Source organism: Gymnoscopelus microlampas (assembly GCF_963454915.1).
Source record: "Gymnoscopelus microlampas genome assembly, chromosome: 8".
Taxonomy (NCBI): domain Eukaryota; kingdom Metazoa; phylum Chordata; class Actinopteri; order Myctophiformes; family Myctophidae; genus Gymnoscopelus; species Gymnoscopelus microlampas.
In genome coordinates, this window is record NC_139945.1 from 40,590,079 (window position 1) to 40,603,651 (window position 13,573).

The 13,573-nt window shown below is 40.1% G+C and overlaps 1 protein-coding gene across 2 annotated transcripts; it reads left to right on the forward strand.

The window, feature by feature from the left end:
* The first annotated feature begins 813 nt into the window (after nt 1-813).
* Nucleotides 814-12,219, forward strand: relb (v-rel avian reticuloendotheliosis viral oncogene homolog B). Of its 2 annotated transcripts, XM_084065512.1 has the most exons (11): nt 814-1,176; nt 1,435-1,455; nt 1,624-1,844; nt 3,463-3,780; nt 5,083-5,246; nt 5,347-5,438; nt 5,611-5,742; nt 6,701-6,805; nt 8,463-8,678; nt 10,341-10,412; nt 10,827-12,219. In XM_084065512.1, exons 1-11 carry the CDS (start codon nt 1,140-1,142, stop codon nt 11,282-11,284), a joined length of 1,836 nt encoding a protein of 611 aa, XP_083921638.1. In that variant the 5' UTR covers nt 814-1,139; the 3' UTR covers nt 11,285-12,219. The 2 variants fall into 2 exon arrangements, with proteins under 2 accessions (XP_083921638.1, XP_083921639.1); XM_084065513.1 differs by lacking the exons at nt 814-1,176; nt 1,435-1,455; nt 1,624-1,844 and adding an exon at nt 2,504-2,747.
* The last annotated feature ends 1,354 nt before the right edge of the window (nt 12,220-13,573 follow it).

A 13,573-nucleotide genomic window follows, 5' to 3' on the forward strand; every position in this document is an offset into this window, starting at 1 on the left:
AGTATGACGAGGTCTCAACAATAGCTTGTCAGCAGTCAGTCCGCTGTAACGGTACATGATCATGATGCAATGAGGAGAAATAGTCGAGTCGGCATTAATGTTTTGTTTCTAGCTACTTTTGGAAGAGTTAAACGCTAGAATTGTTGAATAATTAGACAGCATGCACATTTTTTGCATTTTAGTTATGCCAGGATGACAGATACAATAATACACATTGAGCGCACCAAACAGTCATTGGGATTAAACTAATTCTGGCTGAGGATCGTGATGAAACTATTTTCTAGCACTTGTGTTTACATTTTGTGTAGTTGGTTGACAAGCAGTGTTGCCATGTTGGCTTATTATAAGCGACTTTGGGCCTCTTTCTGTAAAGTTGCTTGTAAAAATTGGTGGTTGCGGTTTTTGGGCTTGTTTCTAAGGTGCATTTGCTTATTTAGTCTTGCTTCCACATTTATTTTTTATTTCTTTCAACCAGTGGTTCTCAAATATTACCATAAATATTTTGCGCAAGGGAGCATTTGTGTTGTTAGAATGTTTCAAATATTCCACATTTTATTTCAAGATTTTTTGAAAATAGCAGATCTACAAGCTCACAACGCGCCACGATGCGACGCGTTGTGAGCTTGTAGATCGGCTATTTTCAAATAGGTTAAATGTGACCTATTGAAGTCGCTTCTTTTGGGCTTGTTTTCCTAGACCTGGTTGCTTATTTCTCTCACAAAAGATGGCAACACTGTTGACAAGGTCGCCATACTTTGGCCCGAGGGGATTTCCCGTTTCATGACGTAAGGGGAATTCCACACCCTAAACGAACAGCCAGTCAAATCTACGAGTCAAGTGCGATGGTCGGAACTCGGAACTGACACAGTCAGTCAAGTCACACAAACTAAACGTCCATGGGATTCAACACATGGCTGAAATCGGCGAACTACCGACTTTGACGCAAACATCATCACATTATGCTCATTATTATTATTTATTTCCCGGCAACTTTTTCTTTTACAAACAAGGAAGCTAAACGAACAGGAGTAATTCACGTGAACGACACGTTACCATAGGAGTGGTACAGTAACAACAGTGGTAGAAAAGAACGGGACGGCAGCCTGGGCAGCGTTAATGGTCCATCTGTCTTGTATGCAATGAGAAACATGAGTGTTTACTGTAACGTTACCTCAGGTAAGTTTTCATCTTCAAGCTGTATGTTTATTATGTGTGTAAACCCACATACTCCATCTCTTATGCACGTGACTTACAGAATGGGCCGACACCCATTTTAGTCCTCATCACAGCATGACACAATCATTTCTACTGTGATTCTTAGCTTTATATCATTGTTTTGTTTTATAGTTTGACGTTGGGAATTGTACTAGTACAAATCACTTTACAACACGTCTTCATTTTGCATTGATGCTATGCTTTCTTTCTCTGCTACAGCATTCGAAATGGGAGACCTAGGTGAGACGTTTATCTACCTGTCTTTCTAACCTCGTCACAGTAGCCTGCTAGTTTATACACTCACATTTGCAATGGATGTGGTCACATTTGTGTCAACTCACATGGCACACTTGGAGCATTTTGAATGTACAGTATTCCAAGTCTTATCCTTTGTCGATTGCTTTGCAGACATCATCCAAGAGGTGATCACAGAGGACAGAGTGTCTCAGAGACACTCTGGTCCCAGCCTCCCAGGACCTCCTCCCCCACCCACAGACCTCCTCTGCCCACCCCAGGACCAGAGCCACAGAATCCTCTGCCCACCTCAGGACCAGAATCACAGAATACATGGGCAGACCACTTCACCTGCATCCCAGCCAGTGCTGGTTGCCAGGGGAACAGCCTCCCGGGTAAGCATAGTCTTACAAACCAAGTTAACCTATTATACTTTTGCGTCTTGACTCAATGCATTTGTATTCTATGGCATTAATGTGCAAGAACTGTGCATGGGTGTACTTTTTATTAACTACACACATGAGGATATCTCCTCTTAAGTCCATCATTTTGATTAGCTTCACTCATAGGAATAGCTGGCTGCAAACTTTAAACCAACATCCACTATGCCACTTCAGATAAACCTTACCTCAGTATAGCCAGTTAAAATTCAACTACTATCATCATCACAAAGGAGGTTGCTGTGGAGGAGGGGCCCGTGGGGTCTGTGTGGATATTATTTGTTGGGTGTTGATGCTGTTTCTTAAAACCGGAATTTGTTATAAATGACAACAGTGAATTTGTCAGAGAGACCCCCCCGCCCCCCTTGTATGTTGAGAGACCTTGTTTGAGGGAGGAGGCACAACATGGAGGAGGAACAAGATGACTTGGGAGAATGCTGTAATGTGATCCCTACTTTCGTTTTGCCCTCCTTTTCTTCTCGATAGCCAAGCCCTCCGAGGTGAAAGGTTAAATTCTTTGGAAGTCCGGCTCCCTCGATTGGTCGATTCGCACTGACTTAACTTCCTGTTTCCTGTTCTCTTTGGCACTATCCAGCTTTTGTTTAGGTTTTCGGACTAGCACACACATTCTCATAGACTCATTCACATAAACATATGCACATCACAGCACACACACATTGCTGCTACCACCACATAGTCTGAAACATGAGCTCTCACACCGTCACACACAGCCCTCTCCAGCCTCATTTGACTGAATCGTGAACCAGTTTAAGATAACAGAGGGAGGCTACAGCTCTGGTGACACACTGCTTCCCCTTTTCGTTATTCCATTGTTTTCTTTTGTTTACCTTTCTTTTGGTGAGTCGATGATCATGTGTTTTCAAAGAGGCTGTTAACTAAACGTATGGTACTTTGTTTTGTTAGGTCTAATGTTATATCTTAGTTATATCTTAAATTGATTCTTGTGAAATTGTTTGTGCAACGTGGTGAATCAAAAGTATTTAGCCAAAATGTACAAAAAATGAGACGGTTATTGTGAAAGTAAAAGAAGGAGGGTGTGAGACTGTTGTGCTAAACTGTAGCTTGGGAATGAAACGGAAGACATTCTGGTCTGTGGTTTAACAGCATTCACATAGTACTATCAGTGAGGTGGAGTCGAATGCACATGTTAAATTATATCTACTAGTTAAATGTACAAGCATGGAAATACAACAGGCAACTGCTACAGTGCTGATATTTTGACTTTTGCTGACAATACGTTAATTATTATGTTATTAACCACTAAAACCCTCTACACTTGGTAGAAAAACTGGACCTAAGTTGGCTCTGTAATTGGACGGCTTTTTTCCGTATATACCAAATCTCTTTGCCCCAAAATAGCCGATTTATAAGCTCACCGCGTCGCAACGTGACCTGTTGTTTGCTTTTAGATTTAGATCGCCTATTTGTGGCTAATGTTCCCCTCAAAATATGAATGCTGGGGTTCAAGTGGTTAACTATGACACGTGGCAGATCATTATTTAATTTCTGTTGCCTTTCTTTGAACAAGCGTGTATGTGTTGTTTCCCCACAGCCACCTTGCTCGTTCCCACAGCGGCCATCCTGCACTAAGGAAATGGCATCAGGTCATCCCAACCGAGGAACCTCTCATTTGGGTCCATCTAGACGAGGACGCAGCTCGGTGACATCCAAGAGCCCTGAAGCTCCCTCGTCTTGCACCCTGAATGACACGGAGCTACTTGAGCGGATCTTGGAGAAGCCTGATCTGGTGATTGTAGAGCAGCCCAAGGAGAGAGGAATGAGATTCCGCTATGAATGTGAGGGTCGGTCCGCTGGTAGCATCCTGGGAGCATCCAGCACAGAGACTACAAAGACTCAACCTGCTATTGAGGTATTGTTCTGTTCTGCTGCATAGTTATACTTAGTTGCGCGTGGGTGTCGTGTACCGAAAATAGCCAATCTACAAGCTCACAATGCATTGCAGATACTGTAGGTGTGTCGTGAGCATGTAGATCTGCTATTTTCAGTGCGTGACACTGGCGTGCAACCAAGTATAAATCAGGCATATGCATTCAGGGACTTGTGTGCATATTACAGCAAGGGTGTAGGTGATTCGCTTTGTCATGTTTCAATATTTACTCACCGGTTTGGGATGTCTCAGGCATGGAAGGGGTTTATCATCAGTCACAGATTAAAGGGGATTCCCCCCACATTTTATTTGATTTTTGTGTCACTGTACTTGAACCTGCAGGTATGGATGGGTGGAGTTTGCAAATTGTGGGTTTAGAAGAATAGAAAGAAATTGAAATGAGAAAGTCCCCACAAATCCACTCTGAAGTGTGGTTAGCATAAAGGGGGTGGTTTATAACAGACCCACAACACCACTGACTGCATATTCATAAACGCATCCAAGACATTCATAAGATTCAAAGTGGTTCACCTCATTCAATTATGATTAACTTATATTAACTTCTTCAGGGACATTTATTTAAAGGAGAAGGCTTGTATGATTTATTTTCTTTTTCTCTCATTGTCAACATAGCCTACAAAACAAAACAGAAAATCTTATCCTGAGCTCCTCTCCTCTCCTGCTACTGTATCGTCCACGTATCCAAGTTCCAGATGTAGCTCATATCCTGAAGTCATAGGACTCGACTCTTTATGTTCATCAACTTCATGAAGTGATGAGCGATTGCTTTCGCTGTCTCCCTTTCAGAATGTAAACAATGCACATGCTCGGAGACAGAGATTGAAAAAGCGTCACTTCACTTCCGTGTTCATTGCAACATAAATCATGCTGACCAAAGCAACAGTACAGCTTTGTTGGACAACAATGGAGTTCTATGACTTTGATTGATGGAATACTTTATTAACATGTTTGAAAACAGTTTGGAAATACAGTAATAAAAATTTGCTAAACTCCACACCGCACAGACAGTTCACACCTATCAACCGACTTCAAACAACTTACAGTCTTTAGTAGTCTGGACAACAAAGTTTAGTGTGTAGGAGTTTGGGCTTTTTCCAAGCTACATTGACAATGAGAATCAAATTAAATTATGCCGACTATAACAAGTTGGTGGTAATGATTATCTACTTTTTTCTTTCTGCCTCAGTTTAGTTTTTTACGTTCTGGAGTTTGTGCTCTCTTCACACAAATTCCTGTCTCATTCTTTCCATGTCACCTTTTCAGATTCAGGGCCCCATTGAGCACATAAAGAAGGTTACAGTCACAGTATCCTTGGTGACCAAAGACATTCCGTACCGGCCTCACCCCCACTGCCTTGTGGGTAAAGACTGTCCTGAAGGTGCTGGAATTTGCCTGGTCAGTTTTAAACCCCCTGAAAGACGTCACAGGTACAGTACACATCCATTTCTTCTTCTTAATCATATTAATAGTAATATTATTATGTTATATATGAATTGTTTGTGTAACTTCACATACATCTTTTTGCAGCTTTGGTAATTTGGGTATTCAGTGTGTGAGGAGGAAGGAATTGGATGCTTCCCTTGAGAAAAGAAGAGGCCAAAATATTGACCCATTCAAAAGTGAGATGAATCTTCACGCACACACACGCACACACACACACAGTATCAACTCACTTTTATTTACTTACACATATTGACATCCATCCATTTTATAAGAGGTGAATCATATGTCTTATTGTGAAATGTATTATAACAGACATGTATTGATTATGGTGTCCCCTTTGTGTCTCAGCCGGCCATTCTAAGAGCATTGAAGACATGGACATGAATGTGGTGCGTCTGTGTTTCCAGTGTGAGCTTGAGTGGGAAGATGGAAGGAAGGATTCGCTGAGCCCTGTGGTGTCCAACCCCATTTATGACAAGAGTAAGTGCATTGCCACACACACACACACACACACACACACACACACACACACACACACACACACACACACACACACACACACACACACACACACATACACATACACATACACATACACACACACACACACACACACACACACACACCATCGCCACCTGGAAACACTAACCCCATTCTCCTCGTGAGTCGTAAGGAGCGACGACCCATTTCAACCTGACTCACTCATGTCTCACATCATCTAAAACAACAACAAAAAATCCTCAGTGCTAATTTAATTCTGATAACGTTAAAATGGACCCAAATGGAATCTCTAATGCCTATGTAAGTATATTTCCTTCCTGAACAACACAGAAGATGCTCGCTTCACTGCACTGTACTACACTTTGGCTTGCAGTTGCATTATTGCACATGGCCTAAATGCAATAATAATATTAGGCCTGCTGCCATTCTGAATGGAAAATGAAATTGTCCTTTTGGTTTTGCCGCGAGCATGCGTTCCCATACTATGGTCATTTTGGTCACACACTGCTACTGCTACTACTGTAGTACCCAATACCGCTGTTGTAACCTAGCACGCAGATTAGTCGTTAGTAGGGTAGCTACTGAAAAGCAATAGCCAGATGATGCACAACCCAACCTTGTCTGGTCTCTCCACAAGGAGTTATTTTCTCCTCTTTGTTGTCTGTGTGTTCATGAATAATTACAACTGAACATAGACGTATAGCTACAACGACAAAATACTGCTGAAAAATGTGTTTAAGAATCTTTTTTTTATTTATGTTTTTGCGTTTCAGAAGCCATGGTCTGTTTTTCTTTTCCACCATCACCTCTATTGATAGCCTATGCATTCTATTATCCTACCCAGGGCAGGTATAACAGCCATCCCTTGCGATATCGCACATGATGATATCGATGAAGGTCAATTTTTGATATATCATGCATGTTTTTCCTGTTTCAGAGGCTACTACTACATCTCAGTTGAAGATCACTTGTCTGAACCTCTATAAAGGTCCCTGTACTGGCAAGACGGAGATCTACATGTTATGTGACAAAGTCCAGAAGGGTAAGGAAGACACATGTGTACACCTGCACACACGCAGACACACAGAGTGAAACACCAAGCCCTCTCATCACACAGCAAACAACAACAACAAAGAAATATAGACACAAAGAGCTACAGTTTGATTAAATAAAACAACACATGGAAGGGTAAATATTATAATGTATTTGTTTGAGGTTTGATAATGATAATAAACTTCACTTTCAAAACAATATTACAACGTCTAGTTTAGAAATACAATAAACAATACATAATTAAACCATACCTATGTTCCACATACAAGAAAAGGAGTAAAATAAAAGCACAGAATTGGAATTCAAAATTGTAATCATGTGGATCCCAAGATCCACATGATTACAATTTTAAATTCCAACAGTGTGTGGTTCTCAGACTTCATATGGCCAGCTAGTGACGTCAGTTGTCTGTGACGTAGCTATGACGTATGGCTCCAAATTTGATCCGGCTGCCATTGATTGAAAAAAACAATGTGTGTAGACTGGAGGTACTGTATATTGTAGGTATACACCTACACAGAGATACACATATCAATAACTGTATAGTCATACTTTAAACAAGATGGGTCTAATAACAGCATGGCTTCATTCGGATCATGTAGCCAGTCATCTATGACTTCTGTGACGTATGACTCCATATGGGCAATGTTTCAGCTCGATTTGACCATCACTTCCTCTTATAGAATTGCTTGGCTCTGAAAGTCGAAGCTAGCTAGTTATGGTAAACAGTAGGGCTGGGCGATATGACTTCAAATCAATATCATGATTACTTCAAACTTTTACCTCAGTTACGACGATTAATGAACGATTATTTTATACGCTATATTTTTGACACTTTTGAATGCTTCAGTGAATATAGACTAATACTAGTGTATGGTAAATGGCCATTGACTTATTGTTTACACCACTGGGTGTTTGATTTTAAAATTAAACTACGTTTAGAAGAGAGGCTGCCCCAGCCAGCTCTACACATGCACACACACACACACACACACACACACACACACACACACACACACACACACACACACACACACACACACCACACGTCATGCACATTCACATGCAAATGTTTGACGAAAAACCTCGCTAGGCAAATTATGAGTTACATATTCATATATGAATATAAGTCTGGTATATGTTCACATTAACAATTGATAGAAGTTTGTAATTTGTGAAGAGAGTAGCAGATGAGTCGCATCTTTTAGCAAAGCTAGTCATTCTGGTTAAGAAAATCTCAGAGATAAGTGACATGTACTGTACATGGGAGGCATGATTGCATTTCAACAGCTTTTTGGTTTAATCTGTCTCTTGGGGGTAGTCAAAAGTCCTTTTGTCAGTTGTACATGAAAGGACATGTTTGAAACGCTTCATAAGTTTCGTCAGGTTTTGCCCCATCAGAGTGTATGAAAGTGAAAGTGCTGAAATGCAGAAATGTTAAGCAGAACCGATCAGCATGACAGCAACACTTACTGTTAGAGCTTTTCACTTGAGATCAGAATGCAGATAGCATTTAGCGATCACGGTAAAAAAAAAGATTCCTCTGTTGGCAGGAGCAATACTACAGCTCTTCCCTGTTGCTACCCATATTCTTTTTTTAATCATTATATTTGATGTCAAGTTGTGTTGTCCACCTGAACCCACAGATGACATTGAGATCATCTTCAAGCGAGGTACATGGGAGGCGAAGGGGGAGTTTGCTCAGACAGATGTGCACAGGCAGATCGCCATTGTGTTCAAGAGCCCACCCTACCAGGAACAGGACATCACTGAGGAGGTTGAAGTCAACGTTGTCCTGCGTCGTCTCTCAGACCGCATGGACAGCGAAGCAATCGGCTTTACGTACCTGCCACACAACCCAGGTCAGTCCTGAGGAGAATAGTTCTTAGGGCCAAGACAACTCATTTCACTACACTGCATTAGTGTAGTGCTCCCTAACCCTAAGTAGGAAGTGCTTTATAATTATCCATAGAGAAAGATGTTCAGTGCTTCAGTGCTCTTGCATGACGAACAAGGCACAATAATGTAGAGGCCGACTGATGTAGACCCAGATTTATGGGTCTGATGCTGATCCTGAGTACTATCACACCGATTATTGATTTTTTTGCCCAATATTTTTTTCAAATAATTCAACATTTTCAAATCAATTTGAAAAACATGCATTTTATTTCAGTTTCTAAATTTGAGAACATTTAACTTCTAAGCAAACAAATAAGTTAAAACACAATTATTAACAGTTATTAAATATACATATTAAACTTCAATATATGAGAATATTGAACCTTAAAGGATAACTTTATTTTTTTACAACAAAGGTTTATGTTTTAGATTGTAATTAAAGTAAATGAAATATGAGTGTTAAAATGTTTAAATGTACTGCTTTGTATAGTTTTAGCAATTTTCGCGATCTTTTTTACAGTAGGCGTGGGCATTCTGTCCGGTGGCTAAATATGTCTTTTTTTACACAATAACCCGCCGTTTTCTTTATTATTATTTACAGTTGCTCTTCCAGCCCCCAATAACTCATATCTGTCCATCAAAGACCACAGGACCTTTTTTATTGTGTAAAAAAGACATATTTAGCCACCGGACAGAATGCCCCCGCCCACTGTAAAAAATATCGCAAAAATTGCCAAAACTGTAGAAAGCAGTAAATTAAAAAAAAATAACACTCATCTTTTATTTAATTTAATTACAAGCTAAAATATAAACCTTGGTTGTAAAAAACGAAAGTTGTCCTTTAAATATCTACCTTACAATTTGAATCCACTGTCGAATGTTTGCGTGTGTGTAAGTTCCATCACTGTTGCCAGATTGCGCGCGAGCAACAAGCAACCAGCTTGATGCAAAAACACCGCCCTGCGCACTGCGCATGCGTCGCCGCACTTTCCCCAACCAATTACACGCCACTTCACGCTTACAACTCCTGGACATGGCAACCCCGGCAACCCCGCCCCCCATCCAAATACTGTCTGTCTGACTCTTTGGGAGGGTTGAACGCAGCGCGCGCCGTCTCGCTGGGCTGAGCGTGCTGCTTCATCAATCTGTGCCGCACATTCTGCTCCTGCAAGAGCCTGTGTGAATACATAGATAGATGAACGGGTGAAATGTGTCCGTCTCTCAGTTTGCTTTCGTTTTCGGTTTGCGTCTGGAAACACTGTTGCTCTCGCTTTTGGTTTGCGTGTCCAAAACATCTACAGCCCACTTCACGAGAGCCTCGCGCCAGCGACTAGACGGAAGGGTCGCGTAGCGACCCGCACCTCTAGTACTATACAATGAACAAGCAAACAAGTAAACATTACAGCGTTCAAACAGAGAAGAACAGGATAAATAAAATCAAGTTTTTTTTGTTTTGTTTATTATACTTCTATACTATATTATACTAAAATCGGGAAACATCAGCTGAGTAACTGCCAGAAGGTAAAATAAATGTTCGATTTATGGGCCAAATTGATCGGTCATACTCTACACAAATGTAATATGCAAATTGGAATTAATCATTTTTAATATTGACCCCATTTCAGATCCGTATGAGGTCAAGCGAAAGAGTAAGATAAAGACGGACATCAGTTTGAAAGAGAGACCTTGTGTGGCAGGTAAGGCATCATTCCCTTTCTTTCCCTAGTAATCCCTCACAAATTAATCTATGTTTGTTGCAAAACATGGGGTTCCATTTGGACGCCATGAGGTAAGTACCTTTGAATGCCTCAGACTTTATTAAAACGTTAAATTATCATAAAACAATCTAATTAAAAAAGGTGCAGACAGTTGAAATATCTCTAAAAGATGACTTGTATGGAGTTTAGACATAAGAAAATGTTTTGATCTTCAATAGATAAACAAAATAATAAGCGTTTCACGATTTCTCCAGTGAACTTTAGGTTTCACTGTAGCTTAGAGGACGCTTATAAATCTATAGTGTTATGTAAAAAAAAAACATCAGGGATGCTTAGAGACTTAAATAAAAATATATCTGGCATCTCTTACATCAATGCTTTCTTCTCCCATAGCTCTAAGTCCTGCCACAGTAGAGCCGTCCACCTCCCAGCTCTTCCACTTCCCTGTGACTGAGCAGCCCATGCTCGTATCAGAGGAGAGGCTACCCCCTGCCTCTGCTGTGGTGGACAACAACTACAGTGCACTTGACAATATACTCTCCAACCAGACCTTTGATGGAAATAATGAGCTAAACCTCATCAATCAGCTGCTGGAGATGCCCGCACTTCAGGCCATGCTGTCCGATCCATATTTGACCACATCGATGTTCCACGGCTTTGACCAGGCGCCTGATGCCAGTGCCAACTTCGCTAACTTTAATCCAAACCTCGGGCCATACCCGCAGGACTTCTCCCAGTATAATGACTTAACGTTTAGCCACCTGGTCAGTGAGAGCCAGGCACAGACTGAGAACCTCCCACAGGATAGCCCATCCAACATGCTTCAAGTGAAGATTGAAGAGGACCAATGAGAAAAGGATGAATGATATAATACGGTGGATAACGGACGCGTGTCAATGAATCCTTTTACTTCATGGACTTAAAACGACGAGCTTGCATGATGGAGTTGTCAGACACATGGTCTTATTTGTCTACTATCTCGTGAACACCATCTATCTATTTTTCTTCAAAGGCCTTGCTGGTCAAGGTTTCGGGGTCCATTGGCAAGTTAGCATTGTAAAATGTCTGCCCTTCCAGTCCCCTGCCTCTCTCTCTCTCTCTCAATCTCTTTGTCTCTCTCTCTTTCTAGGCCTGTGAGTGAACATATCATCATGCTACTAGCATTAGCCTAAACCTAAAGCATAAAAGCCATTTGAGGTTAGCACTCAACGATGGCATGTAGCTGGCTCATTGAGAAGCCATGGACACTGAAAAGGGAACCCTTGAACTTCTCTATTTAACCTGGCAATAGAATCCTTCTCTGTGCACTGCTGCGCCTAGTAGGCTTTAGTAAGTCTCATTGGTGAGAGTAGAATGAAAGGTATGTATGCATAGATACGCATAGATTGTATTTTGTACATGTTCAATTGTCTGGGAAAAGGACCGATTGACTTTCCTTTGGAGCAAGTCAATTAAAAGTGAAGAAACAGATCCATGTTTAACAAACATCAAAAGCCTAAAAAGTTGTATTTTTATTTGTTCTTATCCGTAATACACGGTTCTTGCCTGTTACAGTATCTCTATTTGTTGGTATGACTGCCATATCTTTGACTTGTTTGATATTTAATCCATCCATTCACAATCAACCCTCATATTCTTCTCATTCTTTGCGCTGTCTATTCCCTGTTTGCTATTTTTTGCTTTCTTTCTTTTTGTGAGCTAACCAGAGAGGTCTATAGGATGCACATGTGCACTTCCATCCTCTCTCAGTTGCACCGTGATTGTTGTCACTACTATTAAAAGTAACTAAAAATGACTCAACCTTTTATCATTATCATATTTTTGGGGTCTGCTGGAGTTAGGACTAAATTAGAAAAGAAACATAAAAGTTACTTGAATAGTATATTCCACTTGAGGACCTAGTAAAAGTGGTGTAAAAGTACAAATTTGCCTCTGTAGTGGAGTAGAAGTAAAAGTATCAACAATTGGTAAAGATACCTCAAAATTGTACCTCAAAAACGTTGTACTATAGTTCAACCTGCTTAAATAAATAAATATAATAGCAATAAAACAACCTATCAACTACAGTGCATGATCTTACATTAGAACTATTTAATAGTCATTGAAAGAAATGCATCTCCAAAGTGCTGATAGTAATTCATTTGGGGAATAATGTCAGTCAAGTCAACTAACTGAATTGTTAAGGTGGTGTAACCGCAATTCAAGGAGCCATTTTGTACATTGTGCAAGAAGACACTGGTTGTGTCCGAAACCACATACTATCGCACTACATACTACACAGTATGCTATTTTCAGCCTACTATTTAGCATCTACTAAGCACAGCAGTAGGGTTTCACTTTGGACATAATAAAAAGTAATTTGGCATACTAAATAGTATGTTAGTGTGCAGTTTCGGACAGGGCCTGCTGTGTCTGAAATCACATAGTAACATACTATTTAGTATGCCAACTTACTTTTTAGTATGTCCAAAGCAGGCCTGGAATTACCGTACTTGGCCATTGAGGGCATGAGGGCCAAATGCCAGGGAAGGAAGGTCATCAAATAAAACCTCCATCGTTTTTATTTCCATGAGAGAAATGGAAAAAGAAGGGTATGACAAAACATAAAAGAACTCAAACTAGTAAAACAGACACACTGCCTAACACTAACTCACACTGACACAGGAATGTCAAACTGACAAAGTCCAAAGGTTGTGATGCAGAGACTAATAGTTTTGGTAGCACTTTACAATAATGACCCGTTATAAACGTTTATAAGTAGTTTGTAGACTATTAACAAATAATTAACAACCTGTTTGTTGATATTCGTAAATGATTACTAAAACCTTTATAACTACAGTTACAAATCATTTGTAAAGTATTAGTAAGTAGTGAACTATTCATGAATAAGCCATTTATATACATCTGTAAAAGATTATTAAATCATTTGTAACGACCCATTCTAAAGCATTTATAAACGTTTATAAGCAGTTTGTAGACTATTAACAAATCATTAACAACCTGTTTATTGACATTCGTAAATGATTACTAAAACCTTTATAACTACGGTTACAAATCATCTATAAAGGTATTAGTAACTATTCATGAATAAGCCATGTATAATACATCTGTAAATGATTATTAAATCATTTGTAACTGAT

Bases quoted from the DNA above. Each gene is read 5' to 3' on its own strand.
- relb (XM_084065512.1), top strand. From the start codon at position 1,140: ATGAGAAACATGAGTGTTTACTGTAACGTTACCTCAG. The intron at 3,781-5,082 runs GTATTGTTCTGT...TCACCTTTTCAG, and splicing joins AGACTCAACCTGCTATTGAG to ATTCAGGGCCCCATTGAGCA. The intron at 10,413-10,826 runs GTAAGGCATCAT...CTTCTCCCATAG, and splicing joins AGAGAGACCTTGTGTGGCAG to CTCTAAGTCCTGCCACAGTA.